The 14,584-nt window shown below is 51.0% G+C and overlaps 1 protein-coding gene across 1 annotated transcript; it reads left to right on the top strand.

Annotated features, from left to right (window-relative positions):
* The first annotated feature begins 1,566 nt into the window (after positions 1–1,566).
* On the top strand, positions 1,567–10,626 carry LOC103778358 (killer cell lectin-like receptor subfamily G member 1). Its single transcript, XM_008945941.1, has 5 exons — positions 1,567–1,684; positions 6,358–6,450; positions 7,208–7,359; positions 9,300–9,403; positions 10,515–10,626. The coding sequence occupies exons 1-5, from the start codon at positions 1,567–1,569 to the stop codon at positions 10,624–10,626; spliced, it is 579 nt and encodes a 192-aa protein (XP_008944189.1).
* Positions 10,627–14,584: the final 3,958 nt, after the last annotated feature.

The following is a 14,584-nucleotide window of genomic DNA, read 5'->3' as shown; positions in this document are numbered from 1 at the left end:
AGGGGTTTGCAGCTTTCCCTTCAGAAAGGATGGATTTAGGGAACTCGTCGACATGTTAGAGAAGCTCCTTGGCTGGGAGGAGGTTGGGAGGCTCCCCTGTGAGGTGCTGCTGCTTCAGCAGTGAGGAACTGGGGAGCATTCGTTGGCCCCTGGGACGTCTTGTTGTTTACGGGGCCTGTCCAGGGTGGGTTCCAGGAAGGAATCCCCTGGGTGCCAATGCTGCCCTCAGAGGTGGGTGCAGGATGGAGGGATTTGCAGAAATGTCCAATCAATGCCCTTCCAGATTGTGAGGTAAGAAATGGGCCTCGACACGATGTCAAACTAAGCGTCCTCCTGGGAAGTGGCTGCTCAGATTTCATAGAATCATAGAATCATTTAGGTTGGAAGGGACCTCCAAGATCATCAAGTCCAACCATTGAGCCATTAGGGCTCCAAAGTCCTCTGCCAAAACAGATCAGAATCTGTCAGGGCTGGAAGGGACCCCAAGGATCCCCCAGTACCAACCCCTCTGCCATGAGCAGGGACACCTCCCACTAGACCAGGCTGCCCAGAGCCATTAGATTTACAGCATGTCACTCCCCACTGCTCTCATCAATGATCCATCTTCACAACTTCAGAAGAAAACTGTCCAGTTACTCCTGACTACGGGGTCAGAAAAGGATTGAGGTTAGAATCAAGGTCACCTGGTCCAACCCTGGCTCAGGTCAGGCCACCTACTGCTGGTTGCCCAGGATGGTGTTTAGACAGCTCGGGAGCTCTCTGGCCAACCTGTGCCAGGACACAACCAGTGCCACCTAAAAAAAGTGTGTCCTGATGTTCAGAGGGAACCTCCTCTGTTTCATTTTGTGCCCATTGCCTCTGGTCCTGTCACTGGGTACCACTGGGAACAGCCTGGCTCTGCTTGTGCCCTCCATTCAGGTATTTATGTACATTAATAAGATCTTCCCCAAGATGTCTCTTCTCTAGGCTAAACCATCCCAGCTCTCTCAGCCTCTCCTCAAGAGATGCTCCAGTCCTGTCATCATCCCTGTGTCCCTTTCTCTCCAGCATGTCTGTGTCTCTTCTGCAGTGATGCTGTTGAGATGTTGACTCAGGGGGTCTCCAGGCTCTCGGCACCTGCCTGTGGCTCAAGCTCATTCCCACTTGTGTAGGAGCTTTGGACACTTCTACTGGGAACTCCTACACAAACCTCTGACCTCCCGTGTCAAGGTTTGCCATGGCTCATCCCACTTCTTCCCTCGCCCTCCACCCGCTGCTGTGCTGCGGAGCTCTTCAGCCACACACGTTCTGACAATTAGCGCCGCAGTAATCACTGGCGCTGGCAGCAATTCGCACATCCATGGGCTTTGGGCTGAGGCGTTGGCTCCGCTCAGGGCTGTTCCCAGCGCCCCTGGCAGGGCAGGGATGGCAGCAGCGGCACTCCCACCGCTCCCGCTCTGCCCCCGGTCTGGTTATTTTGGCCGGCTGGAGACAGAGGCTGCGACCTCACGTTTCTTGTCTTCCTGTTTCACAGGCGTTGAGCTCAACAGGATGATCAAAACACCTTGTCACACACCCTGCCTTGGCATGGAGGGAAGCAGAGCAGACACTGCTGCAGCTGAAGAGAGCCAGGAAATCGTCTATTCTTCTGTCAGATTCTCTCAGACTCCTCTGCCAAGGGCCAAAGCTGCACAGGAGAAAAGAGGTAAGGGAGCTGGGTGAGGGATGTCCACAGAAGGTTTGACTTGAAGTAAAAGCAAGATCTGAGAAGAACGCCCTGAGCTGGCCGCTGGCTTTGGGCACCAGCTCGTGGCAGCGTTGCTTTGGTTCTGAAATCGCCGTGAGTGGTTTGATGTGACAGCTCCAGTAGGACAGAGACCCAGCATCGTTCCCTTCCCTCTCCATCAGCCCCTTCCCTGGCTGCTCCTGGGCACGGAACAGCCCCGCTCAGAGCTGTCTGCATGGCAGGGACAAGAGGTCGTCAGCGATAGTTCTTTGAAGGGCAAAGGAGATGCAGGTAGAGATAAATTAGAGGCGTGTGCTGATCGGAGATAGAGGAGGCACATGAGCTCATCCAGCCTCTCACCCCCGGGGCTCTGCAGGATTCTTTTGTGACACGTTTTTTCCTGTGTTTTCTCTGTCTAGTTTTACATACCTCCCAGCGAGCAAATTTTCATCTTTTGCCTAGAGACACTTCTGCAGGGCTCTTTACTGTCGGGAAGATCTTCAGCTTTCCTTAAACTCTCCCTTATTTCCTCTCCATTCCCCCTGGTCGGGCCTTGCAAATGTCCCGCTGAGCACTTTCTCTGGCTGCTGAGTTGAGAAACCCACCTCAGAAGAGGGAGATTTGGCCTTGGTGCTGCTCTCTAAGTGCCTGCTGCCCATGAGCTGATTGCCCTTCCTGTGAGTGCCCGTGTGCTGCGCTGGCTGTCCCAGCAGCTGAGCTCAGCTTGCCCCGGAGCTGCTGCACCGAGGGGGCTCTCACTGGGGCACCAGGTTTCTGTGCCCTGCTCGGGCTGGTTGGGTCCCTCTGTGGCTGCTCCTGCTGCCACTCGCTGCTCTGTGGAGACAAAGCCTGCACAGAACCCCCCAGTTCCAGCTGCTGACCCCCCTCCATCTGCCCGGAAGGCAGTCTTGCTTTTGCACGAGTTCTTATCAGAGGTGAGATCTTGGGTCGCAGCAGAACGCTCAGGGACATCCCTTCATCACCTGCTGCTTGGGTTCACTCCCACCCTCCTGGAGAACGAGGCTGCCTGAGGCTCCCTTGAGAATTTTGCCACTTTCTTTTCAATTTTCCTCCCCTCCAAATTCCTTTATGTATCCTCATCGTATTATTCTGTATCCTCATCGTATTATTCTATATTCTCATCTTATTGTTTCCCAGCTCTCTGCCGAGTGTGAGGAGTCCCTCAGGAGTGCAGCTTTAGTACCTTCCTTCACAAGATCTTTATCTTCATCTCTAGCCCTGCCTCCCTCACTCTGAGAGATGTGCTCTCTGGTATTTCATCTCTGCTTTCAAATGCATCCCCTTGCTGCCGAGATCCCTGTGACACAGTGTCACATATATATCACAGATCAGTTTTCTGGTCAAAACAACGTTTTTTGGCTCTCATGCACTCCTCAGACATGAAGAGCTGCCCTGTCTGACTGCTGTAGACTTGCCACACTAACAAAATGTCAGCAGTCCCTTCAGACAGTGCCAGCCCGGGGGGGTGTGCCTGTGGGGACAGCCAGCCCTGTCCCAGGAAGGACAGAATCCTTGTTCCTCAGGCCCTAAGGTGCCTCTGACTCCTTCACCCACCCGTGTTACCTAAACACCGACGTTCTGTTTATCACACACATGAAGCTGAGCAACACTTGGTGTGAGATGTGGGTTTTGACACCCCAGCTGTGAGTCAGCTGAGCATTTTCACAACCCTCCTCGCCAATTTTCTGTTCTTTTCCCCCACTATTTTGAAAAAGGGAAGCTGCAGGGACTCCCCTTTGGCGAGGGGTAAGAACCCCCCTTTATGGGAGCACTTACTCTCCTTCCCCTGACGGATCACTGCAGCTCAAGTGAGGCTTTACTTCACCTCCAGCACTTCAGTAGGACTTCACTTTCTTTTTTCCTCAGAAACGATCTAATTCTCATTTCTAACAACCGAAAGGAACTCCCCCACCGCTCGGGTTGTGGAAGTGCCCTGGGAATTTTGTTTTTGATGGTGAGTCGAGTCGTTTCCTTTTTTTTTTTCGGCAGTGGGTTTGAAACAATAGCGAGTGAATTGCTCTATTCATTGCCCGGAGGCACCAGCTCGGCTGCCCGGTGCTGACATTTGGGGATTAACCCTTGCGCTGACTCTCATCCAAGTTGCTCTATCACAGAAGTAGTTTTCCTTAAAATCCTGAACAGTGATCTGGAGAATGCAGGAGGCAGATTATTTGGGAGGCAAGAGAGGAAGGATAACAGCAGTGCACGCCTCCAGAAACGTGTTCTCGGAACAAAAACTGTTTCATCAGGTATTTATCCCCGTGTTTGTGATCTGCAGAGGAGCGGCTCCACCCCTCCCCTTCATCTCGGCCCCACTCCCTTCTCTCGGGGCTTAACCCGATGGCAAAACGCAGTCGCCAGGGACAGCAAGAGGAACAGAGAGCAGCTGCACAGCTCAAACCCCTCAGCAGTCCCACCGTGCAAAGCTGAGAAGGCTGTCACCGAATTCTTTCTGGTTTTTGTACCTGAAGAGAGATGGGGTTTTGTTCTTTCCTAGGGATTAAAAGATAAATAAAAGTTGCTAATTTTTAACTACAAGTGGGGCAGCTAGAAGATCCTGGAAGCTTCAGGAAACACAACAAAACCTTTACCTTAGGAATGATCTTTCTACCAGAATGGTGCTTATAACAAAGCTCCTTCCTGCTCTTCCTCATTCCTACAGAGACATCTTGTAGCCAAAAATGCAGGTTTCAATATACTGCCAGAAAGCCAGAAGTTTGGTCTTCAAACTGGAGAGCCTGCAAACTGCTCTGAGATCAAAACAGATCAGTTTTTATTAATTTATTGATCTGGTCTGCTTTCTGTATGTGGACAAAGCTCCCAGTGCTTAAGGAAGGCACTCATGGGTTTGGGTGAAGTCCCTTCTGGTTCAGTGCTGGCTTTTTCTCCTTCCCACAATAGCCTTGATACATGATGTCCAGTTGTTTCCAGCCTGCACTGTGAAATCCTTAAAAAAGTCTCCCATGCTGCTTACAAAGAGTTTATTCTTTTAGCCATTCCTTTTCATTTCTCTCTGAGAGGCTGTCTAAGTGTATTTCCACTTAGTAGTGTCCCCCTGGTCTGTGGGGATGCTGCTGGGGGGGTTCTTGATGTAGTTAGTTAATTAATCTACCTTGCCTGTCGTTGTACCTGAGCAGAGGACCATCCCCTCTGTCTTCTCTGTGTATTTTGGGTCCTGTTGCTACGACATCCTGCTCACAGCCCTTCTTCCCCCAAGTTCTTGGTGCTTGCTGTGGTGGTGTCTTTGGTTGGAGTTAGCTTTTCTCTTCCTCCACCCTATTCCTTAGACTCCTGGCTTTTCTGGGGGAGTTCAAATAGGTTTCTTTGGGTCTTGTGACATGACCAAGAGAGAAGCACCTCAGATTTCATGAGCTCCACTGGGAACTTTGCCACTGGGTTTGGGGAGGAGACTGGAGCACCACAGGAGCAGGGTGTGGTCCACAAGCTTAAGGGAGAAGCAGAGGGAAATCTGAGTTCCTCAGTATCAGTGAGGAATCAGCACATCTAGTGCTGCTTAGAAAGTCTCCTTGTCTGTGCAGCTGTCATGCTGAGATTGACAGGACAAGCAAATCAACACCCCTGGAGCTGTTCCATGGCAGTAGGTGTCATCCTCTCCTCAGGCTGGCAGAGAAGAGACTTTAGTGCTGAGATTTCAGATGGCTTATGGGCAGTGAATGCCTCTGTGGCCCAACACAGATCCAGGAGATGACAACAGGCAAGCAAGAGGTATCCTGGGGTGTTAGCACCTCGTGCTGCTCACAGCAGAGCTCTGCCTGGCAGTCCTGCCACACCCTTTGAGAGGAAGCTGAGCTACTGGAGGCTGCCCCAAGGACTCACCTCTGCCACTGCCAGCAAGGGAACAGCAGATGGTGGAGGTGGAGGGGTGGAGGGACATCCCCAGGTCCTCAAGGCTGGCCCTCCCATCCTGCCACTCCACTGCAGGACAGGCAGGGGAGAGCTTGGGGCTGACTTGGGAGCATCCTGGGAGGATGTAACGACCACGTACCTGAGCCTGGGAACAGGATGCTGAGGTTAAACCTGTCACTCTTCTGAGAAAGCTGGGGGAAAGGCCTTGAGCTTCTCAGTGCATGTCAGCTGGAGCATGGTGGCTGTGGCACTGCACTCTGTCTGCACCCCAAGCTTCAGTGCTGGGGCAGGAGCACGTCTTCCACCAGCACAAGGTGCCACATGGTGCCTGGGGGGTTCCAGCTGACCTGGGGCAGGTGATTCCCCTGCTGGGGCGGCCACCACAGGGGCAGGCTCAGCTGGCTTTCTGTCCAGGCAAGGGCAGAACTGTGCCCTGCAGCCAGGTGCACGTCCCAGGAGGCTCAGGCAGGGACTGACAGCCCCGAGCCTGGCTGCAGTGGGGCCCTGGGGTGGTGGGCAGGGGTGTGTGCAGGCCCTGGGGTGGTGGGCAGGGGTATGTGCAGGCCCTGGGGTGGTGGGCAGGGGTGTGTGCAGGCCCCGGGGTGGTGGGCAGGGGCAGTGGAGGCATGGATGTGCAGAGTGTAGACAGACAGGGGTGCTCTAAATAGGTCAGCTCCTGAGGGAAATGCTCAGGGCACAAACATAAAACCCCTGTTGGTTTTCAGGTGGCTCCTGCTCACTGTGGCTCCTCTTCCCTTTCACAGCCCCCTGTCTGTGGCGAGCAGCTGTGCCAGGCTTGGCTGTAGGCTTTGGCATCCTGAGCATCTCCCTGGCGACTGCTTTGATCTGGAAGATGAGTAAGTGCTCAAAGGGGTGCCCTGGGTCAACAGCAGAGGACCAGGGACTCCCCTGAGCAGAGGAGCTCAGGTTCTGAACTCCACGGGGTTAAACCAGAAGCTGTTCTAAGTTTCTACAGCCCTAAGGGCACACTGCCTAGACAGAATGTTCTGCAGAACATATTCCTCATGCAGACCCCAGGCAGCCCATTTCAGATCCTATGGCAAGGAGCAGTGAAACATGTTGAAAGGTTTTTGTAGACTTGTCTGCTGCAGTTATAGTGATAAACTGTAGAACAAGTCTATACACAAAGTCTGCAACACTTCTGTGGGTGTGCTGAAGGTGTTAGACTGTGTGGGAGAGCCCATGACTGCTGCTTAAAATCTGATCACCTAGGTGTGATAGGATCACACCCTACCAACAGGATGATGGGTTTTTTTTCCCTTACATTTTGCACACCCAGAGTGTTATCTGCTCTCAGATAGGCAATTTCAGTTCTCAGGTGTCTGAGTAGTTCAGAGAAAAGTCAGCAGGGCAGGCCTGGGGTAGGGCAGAGCTGCACCAGCAGCAGGGTGGTTCTTGTATGAAGGTTTGGGAATTGCAGAGGGCTGGAAGTTCAATATTCATGCACTGCTGGTTTTAGGTGCTTATCTTGACTCGTGTTTTCTCCATTGCAACTATCCAGAAGAGCTGCTTTTCAGCAGGTCCTTGCTGACAAGTGTCTTTCTGTTGGCTCATGGTAGAAAAAAAGCTTTTTTGGTTTTGATTCCTCCACAGGTGACTCCCACCCACGCTGCCCTGAGCAGTGGGTGGCCTACAGAGGGAGCTGCTACTCCTTTGCCAAGGAGAGGAAGGATTGGAACGCCAGCCAGAGATCCTGCTGGGCACAGGGAGCTCATCTCCTGGTGATCAGTGATGCCAGTGAAATGGTAATGGTCTTCTTCTTCTTTGGTATCTTCACTTGCCCTGCAGATACCTCGGTGACTGACATCCCAGCAGTGCTGCCACTCTGGCAGTACTTCCACTTTAGAGGAGGTGAAGGATTCATGACTGTGATGTTGTAGTGCAACATCCAGTTTCAGCAGAGTGAAACTGGGCAGCTTCTTTGCCCAGCAGGCAGAGAAGCAGAGGGCAGAAGGGAGAGGTGAGAGTCACTGTCAGCTCCTCAGAATCATCCCATGAAGAATGTTAGGAGAGAGCTTCTCTCCTGCCCATCTCCACCTCCTCCCTTACCCCAGATAAGGCAGATGTGAATGGTTCCAGGAACAGGCAGCAGCACTGTGCAGTCACTGTGCTCCTTGCCTACAAACCCCCACATACATCCCTGCTCTCCAGAAATGCTTCCTGTGCAAAAGTGATGCCTCTCCTCCCAGCAGCAGCTCCTCAGTGACCCCTGTGTGGTTCATGCACAGGCATTTCATTCTCAGTCTGTTTTCAGTGCTTCTTTCCTCTCTCTGCCAGGAAGATTTCAGCTGTGCTGGTGAAGGCAGAACCCAGCTGTCCCACTGCTCATTTCCCAGCAGGTGCCCCCTGGGGCAGGGGCATGTCTGACCCCCGAGGGGATGGGTAATGCTGAGCACTGGGGAGGTGAGAAAGGCCTCTCTGAGGAGAGCAGAAGGACTTGTCTTGCTTTTGCACAAGCCAGGGCTTGTTAGCTCGTGTCCAATGAGCATGGACAGCTTCCAGCCCCTGGACAGAAGCTGCCCTGTGTGATGTTTGGGGGGGCTTACAAAGCCAGGTCTCTGCTCAGCTAGGAGCATGTGCCAGGCTCCTACACTCAGGCAAATCCCAGTTCTTTGGGGAATCCTCATCTCCCCAAGATTACCCATTTCTCTGCAGGAAGAAAACCTCCCTGCTCCAGCTGCTTCCTTACTACTGCCTCTGCTACTAGAGAGTTACCCATTATCCCTACTCACACTTCACATAATCAAGACTTTCCTGGCTGTCCATGCCCTGTGCTGCAAAGGCTGTGACTGTTGAGCCTCCTTTTGCCAGAGAAGCTCTGTCACCTCCAACCAAACCACCAGCAACACTCAGGTGTTCCTCAGGCTACTCCTAGTCCCACCCCTTTACCAAGGCACCTTTGTTAATGCTTCTGTGTGAAGATGTCTTCTCTGGAGCTTTATTTATTGTAGCAGGAGATAAGGATGGAGCCCAGCCATAGCCCTGAAAGGCTGCTGCTGTTGGGTTTCATGGCAAATGTGGACCAGACAAACTTCTGTCTCTTCTCTTTGTGGTTTGTTTGTTTGTTTGTGGTTTTTTGTTTGTTTGTTTTTGGGTGGGGAGTGGGATTTATTTCAGGGCTGAGTTTCTGTAGCAGGCTTCACCTTTTCACAGTAAACAGGAGTTAAAGGCTAGGCAAAAGGAAATCAACATTGAAAACACATAGGAGGAAAGTTTGTCTAACATTTAATGAGTTTGGGTCCTGGGCTCTCTACACAGGTCTGTCAGTGCCTGAACTTCTTACCCTGACCCGATTTTACCTTTAATTGTTAATATTTTGTATTAGCTTGCTAGCTAGCTGCATGGCAGGGCATTAATATTAATACTAGTAGCACACCCTCCTACATAAAGCTCTGTGTAGGAGCCTCCAGGAGCCTGGGCTGCAGTCCACATATACTGACCTGAGAAATGTCCTTTGAAGAACCTGCCCAGGGTGCTTGAACACAGGCTCACATCCTTGTGAGGAAGCTGTTGTTCCAGGCATGATCCATGGGCTGATCTGCCTGATCAGAAGATGTGGAGGAGCTGTACTGTCAGCCACTCAGGGCCAGGGGATGGATCTTGCTCTCTGTTCTCTTTACATATCCCTGCCTCCATTTTCAGGCTGCCTTTCACTAGTCACTTTGTAACCTGCCACCATTTCTAGGAGCTGTTCAAGAGGATCCAATCAGGATATTTCTGGATTGGACTGAGGAACAGCACAGGCTCTGGCTGGATTTGGGAAGATGGCTCTACATTCAATGACACCAAGTGAGTTTAATTCTGTTTTAAAAACCACAGTGCTGCTTCAGATTGCCTGGTGTTCACAATACCCAGAGTTCCTGCACCAGATCAGAGAATCACAGAATGGTTTGGCTTGGGAGGGACCTTAAAGATCCCCCAGTTCCAAGCCCCCTGCCATGGGCAGGGACACCTCCCACTAGAGCAGGTTGCACAAGGCCACATCTAACCTGGTCTTGAACACCTCCAGTGATGGAGCATCCAGAACATTCCTGGGCAACCTATTCAGTGTCTCTTCCTGGGCAGATTTGTATGGCACCAAACTTGAAAGAGCTTTCTTTTTACTGCCCTGCACTCTGTAAAGGCACCTACCTGTGAAAAGCAGGACTGATGCTGGTGTCTCACTCTGCTTCCTTCAGCTGCTCAGGCCAAGGATTATCCACCTGCACTGCCCACACAGTGGCTCAGTCAGAAAAGCTAATGACCCATGTTGGCTTTACTGGTTGAACCACCTAGCACCCATGCTGCCAGGTGCTGGTGTTACTGGGTGTGAGGACTTGTCTCCTTGCTGCTTTGCTGGTGCCAGGCTAATCAGAACCTTCACTTTGGCTCACTCCTTCCTTGGACAAAACTCAGCACTCTCCACGAGGGCAGACATGCTGATTTGCTCCAGTGACTTTGGCCCTTTCCTTTTTAGGAGAGTTGAGCCAATGAGTCAGTCTCTATTCCTTCTGCAGCAAGGAAACTCACCCAAGGTCTCTGTCAGTAACACTCTAGGCACTTGGCAGAGTTCCCTTCTGAAATCCATACCCTTCTGTTCTTAGAGACCCCTTGGAGGTGATAATCTTTCCATGAAGCTCTCAGCACTGCCCTTCTCTTGCTGGTGCACACCACTGCCACTGCAGGGCATCATGCCTGACCTTGGTGCTGAGTTTAGTTCCACACTGAGATGTGCAATCCCCAGGTAGCTAGGTTTTCTTTTTTCCTGTACATCTTGTTTCCTGACAGCTGCCCTTTAGAGGCTGGGTTCTTTCACTTCCTCTGGGCTCCACCCTTCAAAATGAGATGTTTTTTTCTTTCTTCCTCCAAGAGACAATCTCAGCACTCTCTCTGTCTCACTTCTGTCCCACGTGTCCTGCAGGGTCCCCTCGAACAGCCCTGTGCAGCACTGTGCTGTCCTGATGAAAGATCACATTCGGGCCTCCAGCTGTGAATTTCCTGCTCCATTTATCTGTGAAAAGTCTCTTCTATAAACCCCACGTGCATTTTCCTCTCACAACCATCTCATCAGTGGTACAAGTGGATCATTGTCCTGAAAACCAAAGCTCTACAGAAGACCAAGGACTTGCCCTTTCCACACCCTCACAAAGGTGTTTTTCAGGGACAGGTTTGTTGTACGTGAGGGTGAGTTATCCTCAGTAGTAGATCCATCCTCAGTCCAAATCTGTTGGATTACTGCTGTTTGTGACCAGATGATGCTTTGGACGTATTCCCTGCCCTAGTCTTTCCTTATTTGTCTTTACCTTAAGGACAAAACCAAAAGTTTTGTCACCACAGATGCTGGGTCTTCAAATCTCTGAGGGTGAGCTGACCATTTTCCTCCATTCCTGAGCATCAGATTTCATTTCCATTCCCTGCATCTCCATTGTCTGGTGCCAGCAGGACTGGGAAAATAGTCTTCTATTCTCTGCCACAAACATAGAAGCAGACTTCTCCCAATGGCAGCTCCTCCTTTTGCATCCCAGTGCTCAGAGTGGGAAAGAAGAGGGTGAAATGAGGCTACAGCTTCTGTAAATCCAGCAGTGAAAATAAACCTCCAGTACTGCACTGGACCAAACGTGTGTCACTGTGTCATTACTTCTCCCTGCTGGAAGGAGCCAACTGCTTGGCAGGTTTTGTAGGCCAACTTCAACAAACCAGTCAAGAGGCTACACTTCTGGAGTGACAGGAATACAGTTATTTGTGTTGTTATTGCTTCACTCCAGAATGTGTTTCTCTCTCCACATCTGCAGCTTCATGCTTCAGAGAGGGGAAGCAGTGGAGAAACCATCACCACAAGGAGCTTTCAGTTCTAACAGAGCAGAGAGAGGCTGAGAGTGTGAACAGCATAAACCCACAGTGAGCATTAGGTGTGGGGCAGTAGGCTGCACTTCCACACACCTGGAAAATTGGGTTTTTTTTTCAACCCAGAGATTTTGTTCCAACAGAGGAAGAGGAATTTTATTGATTCCCAATTTATCCTGTTTATGACAGTGCACACAGGGCTGTTTCTGTGGAGATTTCCCAAATGACAAGTCAGAAGCCTTGGGAAGCAGTGGGATGGTGGTAGATGTTCTGGGGTATGTGCTTGTCCTGGGAGACACAGTCTGGAGAAATGGGATGACATGAAGTCCAACAAGGGGAAGGTCCAAGTCCTGCAGCTAGAGACACAGCCATGTGCACCAGTATCTTCTTGGGGTCACCCAGACAGAAAAGAGCTTTGCAGAAGGGGACCTGAGGGTCCTGGTGAGCACCAAGTGGAACATGAGCCAGTGAAGTGCCCTCATTGCAAAGGAGGTGAAGGTAACATAAATAAATACATGAAGTTGCCTTAAAAGCTGACTGCTCTTTGAAGGGACAGGATTTTCTGCTGTGGATTTTACTTCTAACTATGCACGTGGCTTCTCTCTGGGTTCAAGTTTGTGCAATACTAGAGGGATTTGAAGCAGATATACCAATTTCCTTGAAAAGCATTTGAACAAATCTCTCTGAGAGAGCTTTTAATAGACTACCTAGAGCATGTTGATATAGCTGACTGATATATACTCATTTTCTTGGAAGCAAGCTCTTTTTGGATGAACTCTGTGAGAAGCAATGCATGAATGCTGGAGAAGTATGGCTGGCAGCTTGAGGTAAGTTACAATCTTTATTCCCCATGGCATTTCTGAGGCTGCACTTGGGCTGTGTCTGGTCTGCTGAGCAGGAATATGGAGGAATTGGAGAGGGTGCAATGGAGGACTACCAAAGTGGTCAGAGTGTGGAGCACATGGCCCACAGGGAGTGACAGAGGGGAGCTGGGTTTGTCTGGTCTGGCCAAAAGGAGGTTGAGTGACTAAACAGCTGCCTAGAAATACTTAAAAGGCAGCTACAGGGGTGATGGAACATGCCCTGCAACAGTGGCTGCAAGTGCAGCTTGGGGAGTTCAAGTTGGGCATGAGGAAAGTTACCTTCACCAGAGATTGGTGCAGCACTGGAAGAGGTCAAGGTTCCAAACTTCTCCACCCTTGGGAGTTTTCAAGCTTTGACTTGACAAAGTCACAGCTGACAGCATGGCAGCAGTCCTGCTTTAAGTGAAGGGATGGACTGGGTATCTTCCAGAGCTCCCCTCCAGCCAGCACTTTGGTGATGCTCTAAATGAATGTGGTGGGATTCTTGGTTCATGTTCTTTTTACACAACTGGGCTGTCTGTCCCTTTGAGCTATGCTAAATGACAGGACTTGAGATTCACTGAGAGAAACCCAGGAGAGAGAATACTAAAACACTCTTCTCAAGGAAAGGCCAACACCTTGGAGAAGATTTCTTGAGGAGCTTAGAGTTAACTACTTGCAATCTAGCCAAAAAGTTCCAGAAAGTCTGGTGGCTTCTCTGTTGTACTTAGAGGAGGTAAAACTGGCAGGAGAGAGGGGAACCCCACTGCCACTGCCTGGTCTGTGTAAGCTGAGTCCCATGGGCCATGCAAGGAGCCTTGGAACGAGGCTGCTGGGGCCCAAGCTGGAATGGAATGCAGCTGAAGCAGCTTGAAGGAAGAGTTCAGGATCTGTGCATGTCCATTGGTACCTACTGGGATTCCCAAGTTTTTAAAATCCAGCTCCCTTCAGCGGACTGAAAATATTTCTCTTCAGTTTTGGGCTACACAGCACATTTCTGACCAAGGTCCTAATGATTGGGAGCCAGCCTGTGAGCCCTGTCAGCTGTCTGGCTGCCTCCCAAAAAGGACAGCCCAGCTCCCTCTGCTGGGTGCAGTTCTGTGCCTCTTTCCTGTGGGGTTTGTGTCTGATCCATCTGGCTCCTGACTGGTTGGGACCAAGGTAAAGCATCATCTTCAGAATGTTTTTGACCACCCCATGTCCAGCCTCCTCTCTGGGAGTGAGGCAGATCTTCTGAGTGACATTGCTCTTGGGCAGGCAGAGCAACCTTTAGGCATCAGAAGGGGAAGGCAGAGGACAAGTCTAGGCTGTCTTCTGTGCAGTTCCAAGGGAACTGGACATGCCCTACTCTTATTCCCTTTCCCATGAGGTCTGTGATGAAGGTTTGCTCTCTCATTGCCCTTGGATTTCTTAACTCCATAGTGCCTGAGCTTACCCAGCTCCTGATGATGACAGTAAGAGAGGGGAAGGACAGACAGATGATCTTTTCATCCTGTACCCTTTGTAATCCCAAACTTATACTCTGCATCCTCTAAACCAGATCTCCACTCCTTGGAGTTTGGGTTGGGACTGTCAGTAAGACAGATATCCCACTGCCACTTCCAGGGGTAATAATTAGCAGAGCTATTGATCACCCTGCTGCAGACTAAGGTAATTACAGTGAAGACAATGGTCTCTGTGACACAGCATCACCAGTCACAGTGCACTACGTGGATTTTCACATCAGGAAGCCATGAAGGACCCCATCAAACACCAATAATTTGCTTTAGATGTGCCAATGATTTGTCCAGGAACACGAAGCAGTACGGGAAAAACAAGACCCAGGCCACATCTGTTCTGCTGTGCTCTGGGGAGCTGGTTAATGTGTTACACGCTGTTCGGGGGTTGAACTTTTGGCAGCTTTCCATCGTGTCACTGTCCCTGTTTTTGTCAGGGTGAAGGCCAGATTATCTTAGATGACTTGATTGTCCAGGCACTCTCTGGCCCCTTTTCCTGGCATTAGCCCTGGTGGGGCCAGGAATGGAGGGCACGGGGGAGCAGAGTGGGTGGGAGGGGAAGGTGTTCGGGGTTGGCATTCCCCCTTTTCAGACCCTGCCCGTAAGTGGGGGGAAGCTCTTGTTTCCCAAACTCTACCCCAACATCCTGCTCACACTTTGAAAGAAATTAAATGGCTCCTGCTCCTCCAGCAGCCTCCACGACCAGCTCTGGGGCCAGTTCCACACAGGGAGCCCTTCCCCTTATCCTCTGCTCTCAGCCCTTTCCTTTAGCCACCGCTTCTCCTCCTCCTCCACTGCCCTCCCCAAAA

The sequence above is a fragment of the Merops nubicus genome, unplaced genomic scaffold (genome assembly GCF_000691845.1).
Source record: "Merops nubicus isolate BGI_N331 unplaced genomic scaffold, ASM69184v1 scaffold8158, whole genome shotgun sequence".
Lineage (NCBI taxonomy): Eukaryota > Metazoa > Chordata > Aves > Coraciiformes > Meropidae > Merops > Merops nubicus.
The sequence above is the reverse complement of the archived record's forward strand: the minus strand, read 5'-3'. Positions and strand labels throughout refer to the sequence as shown.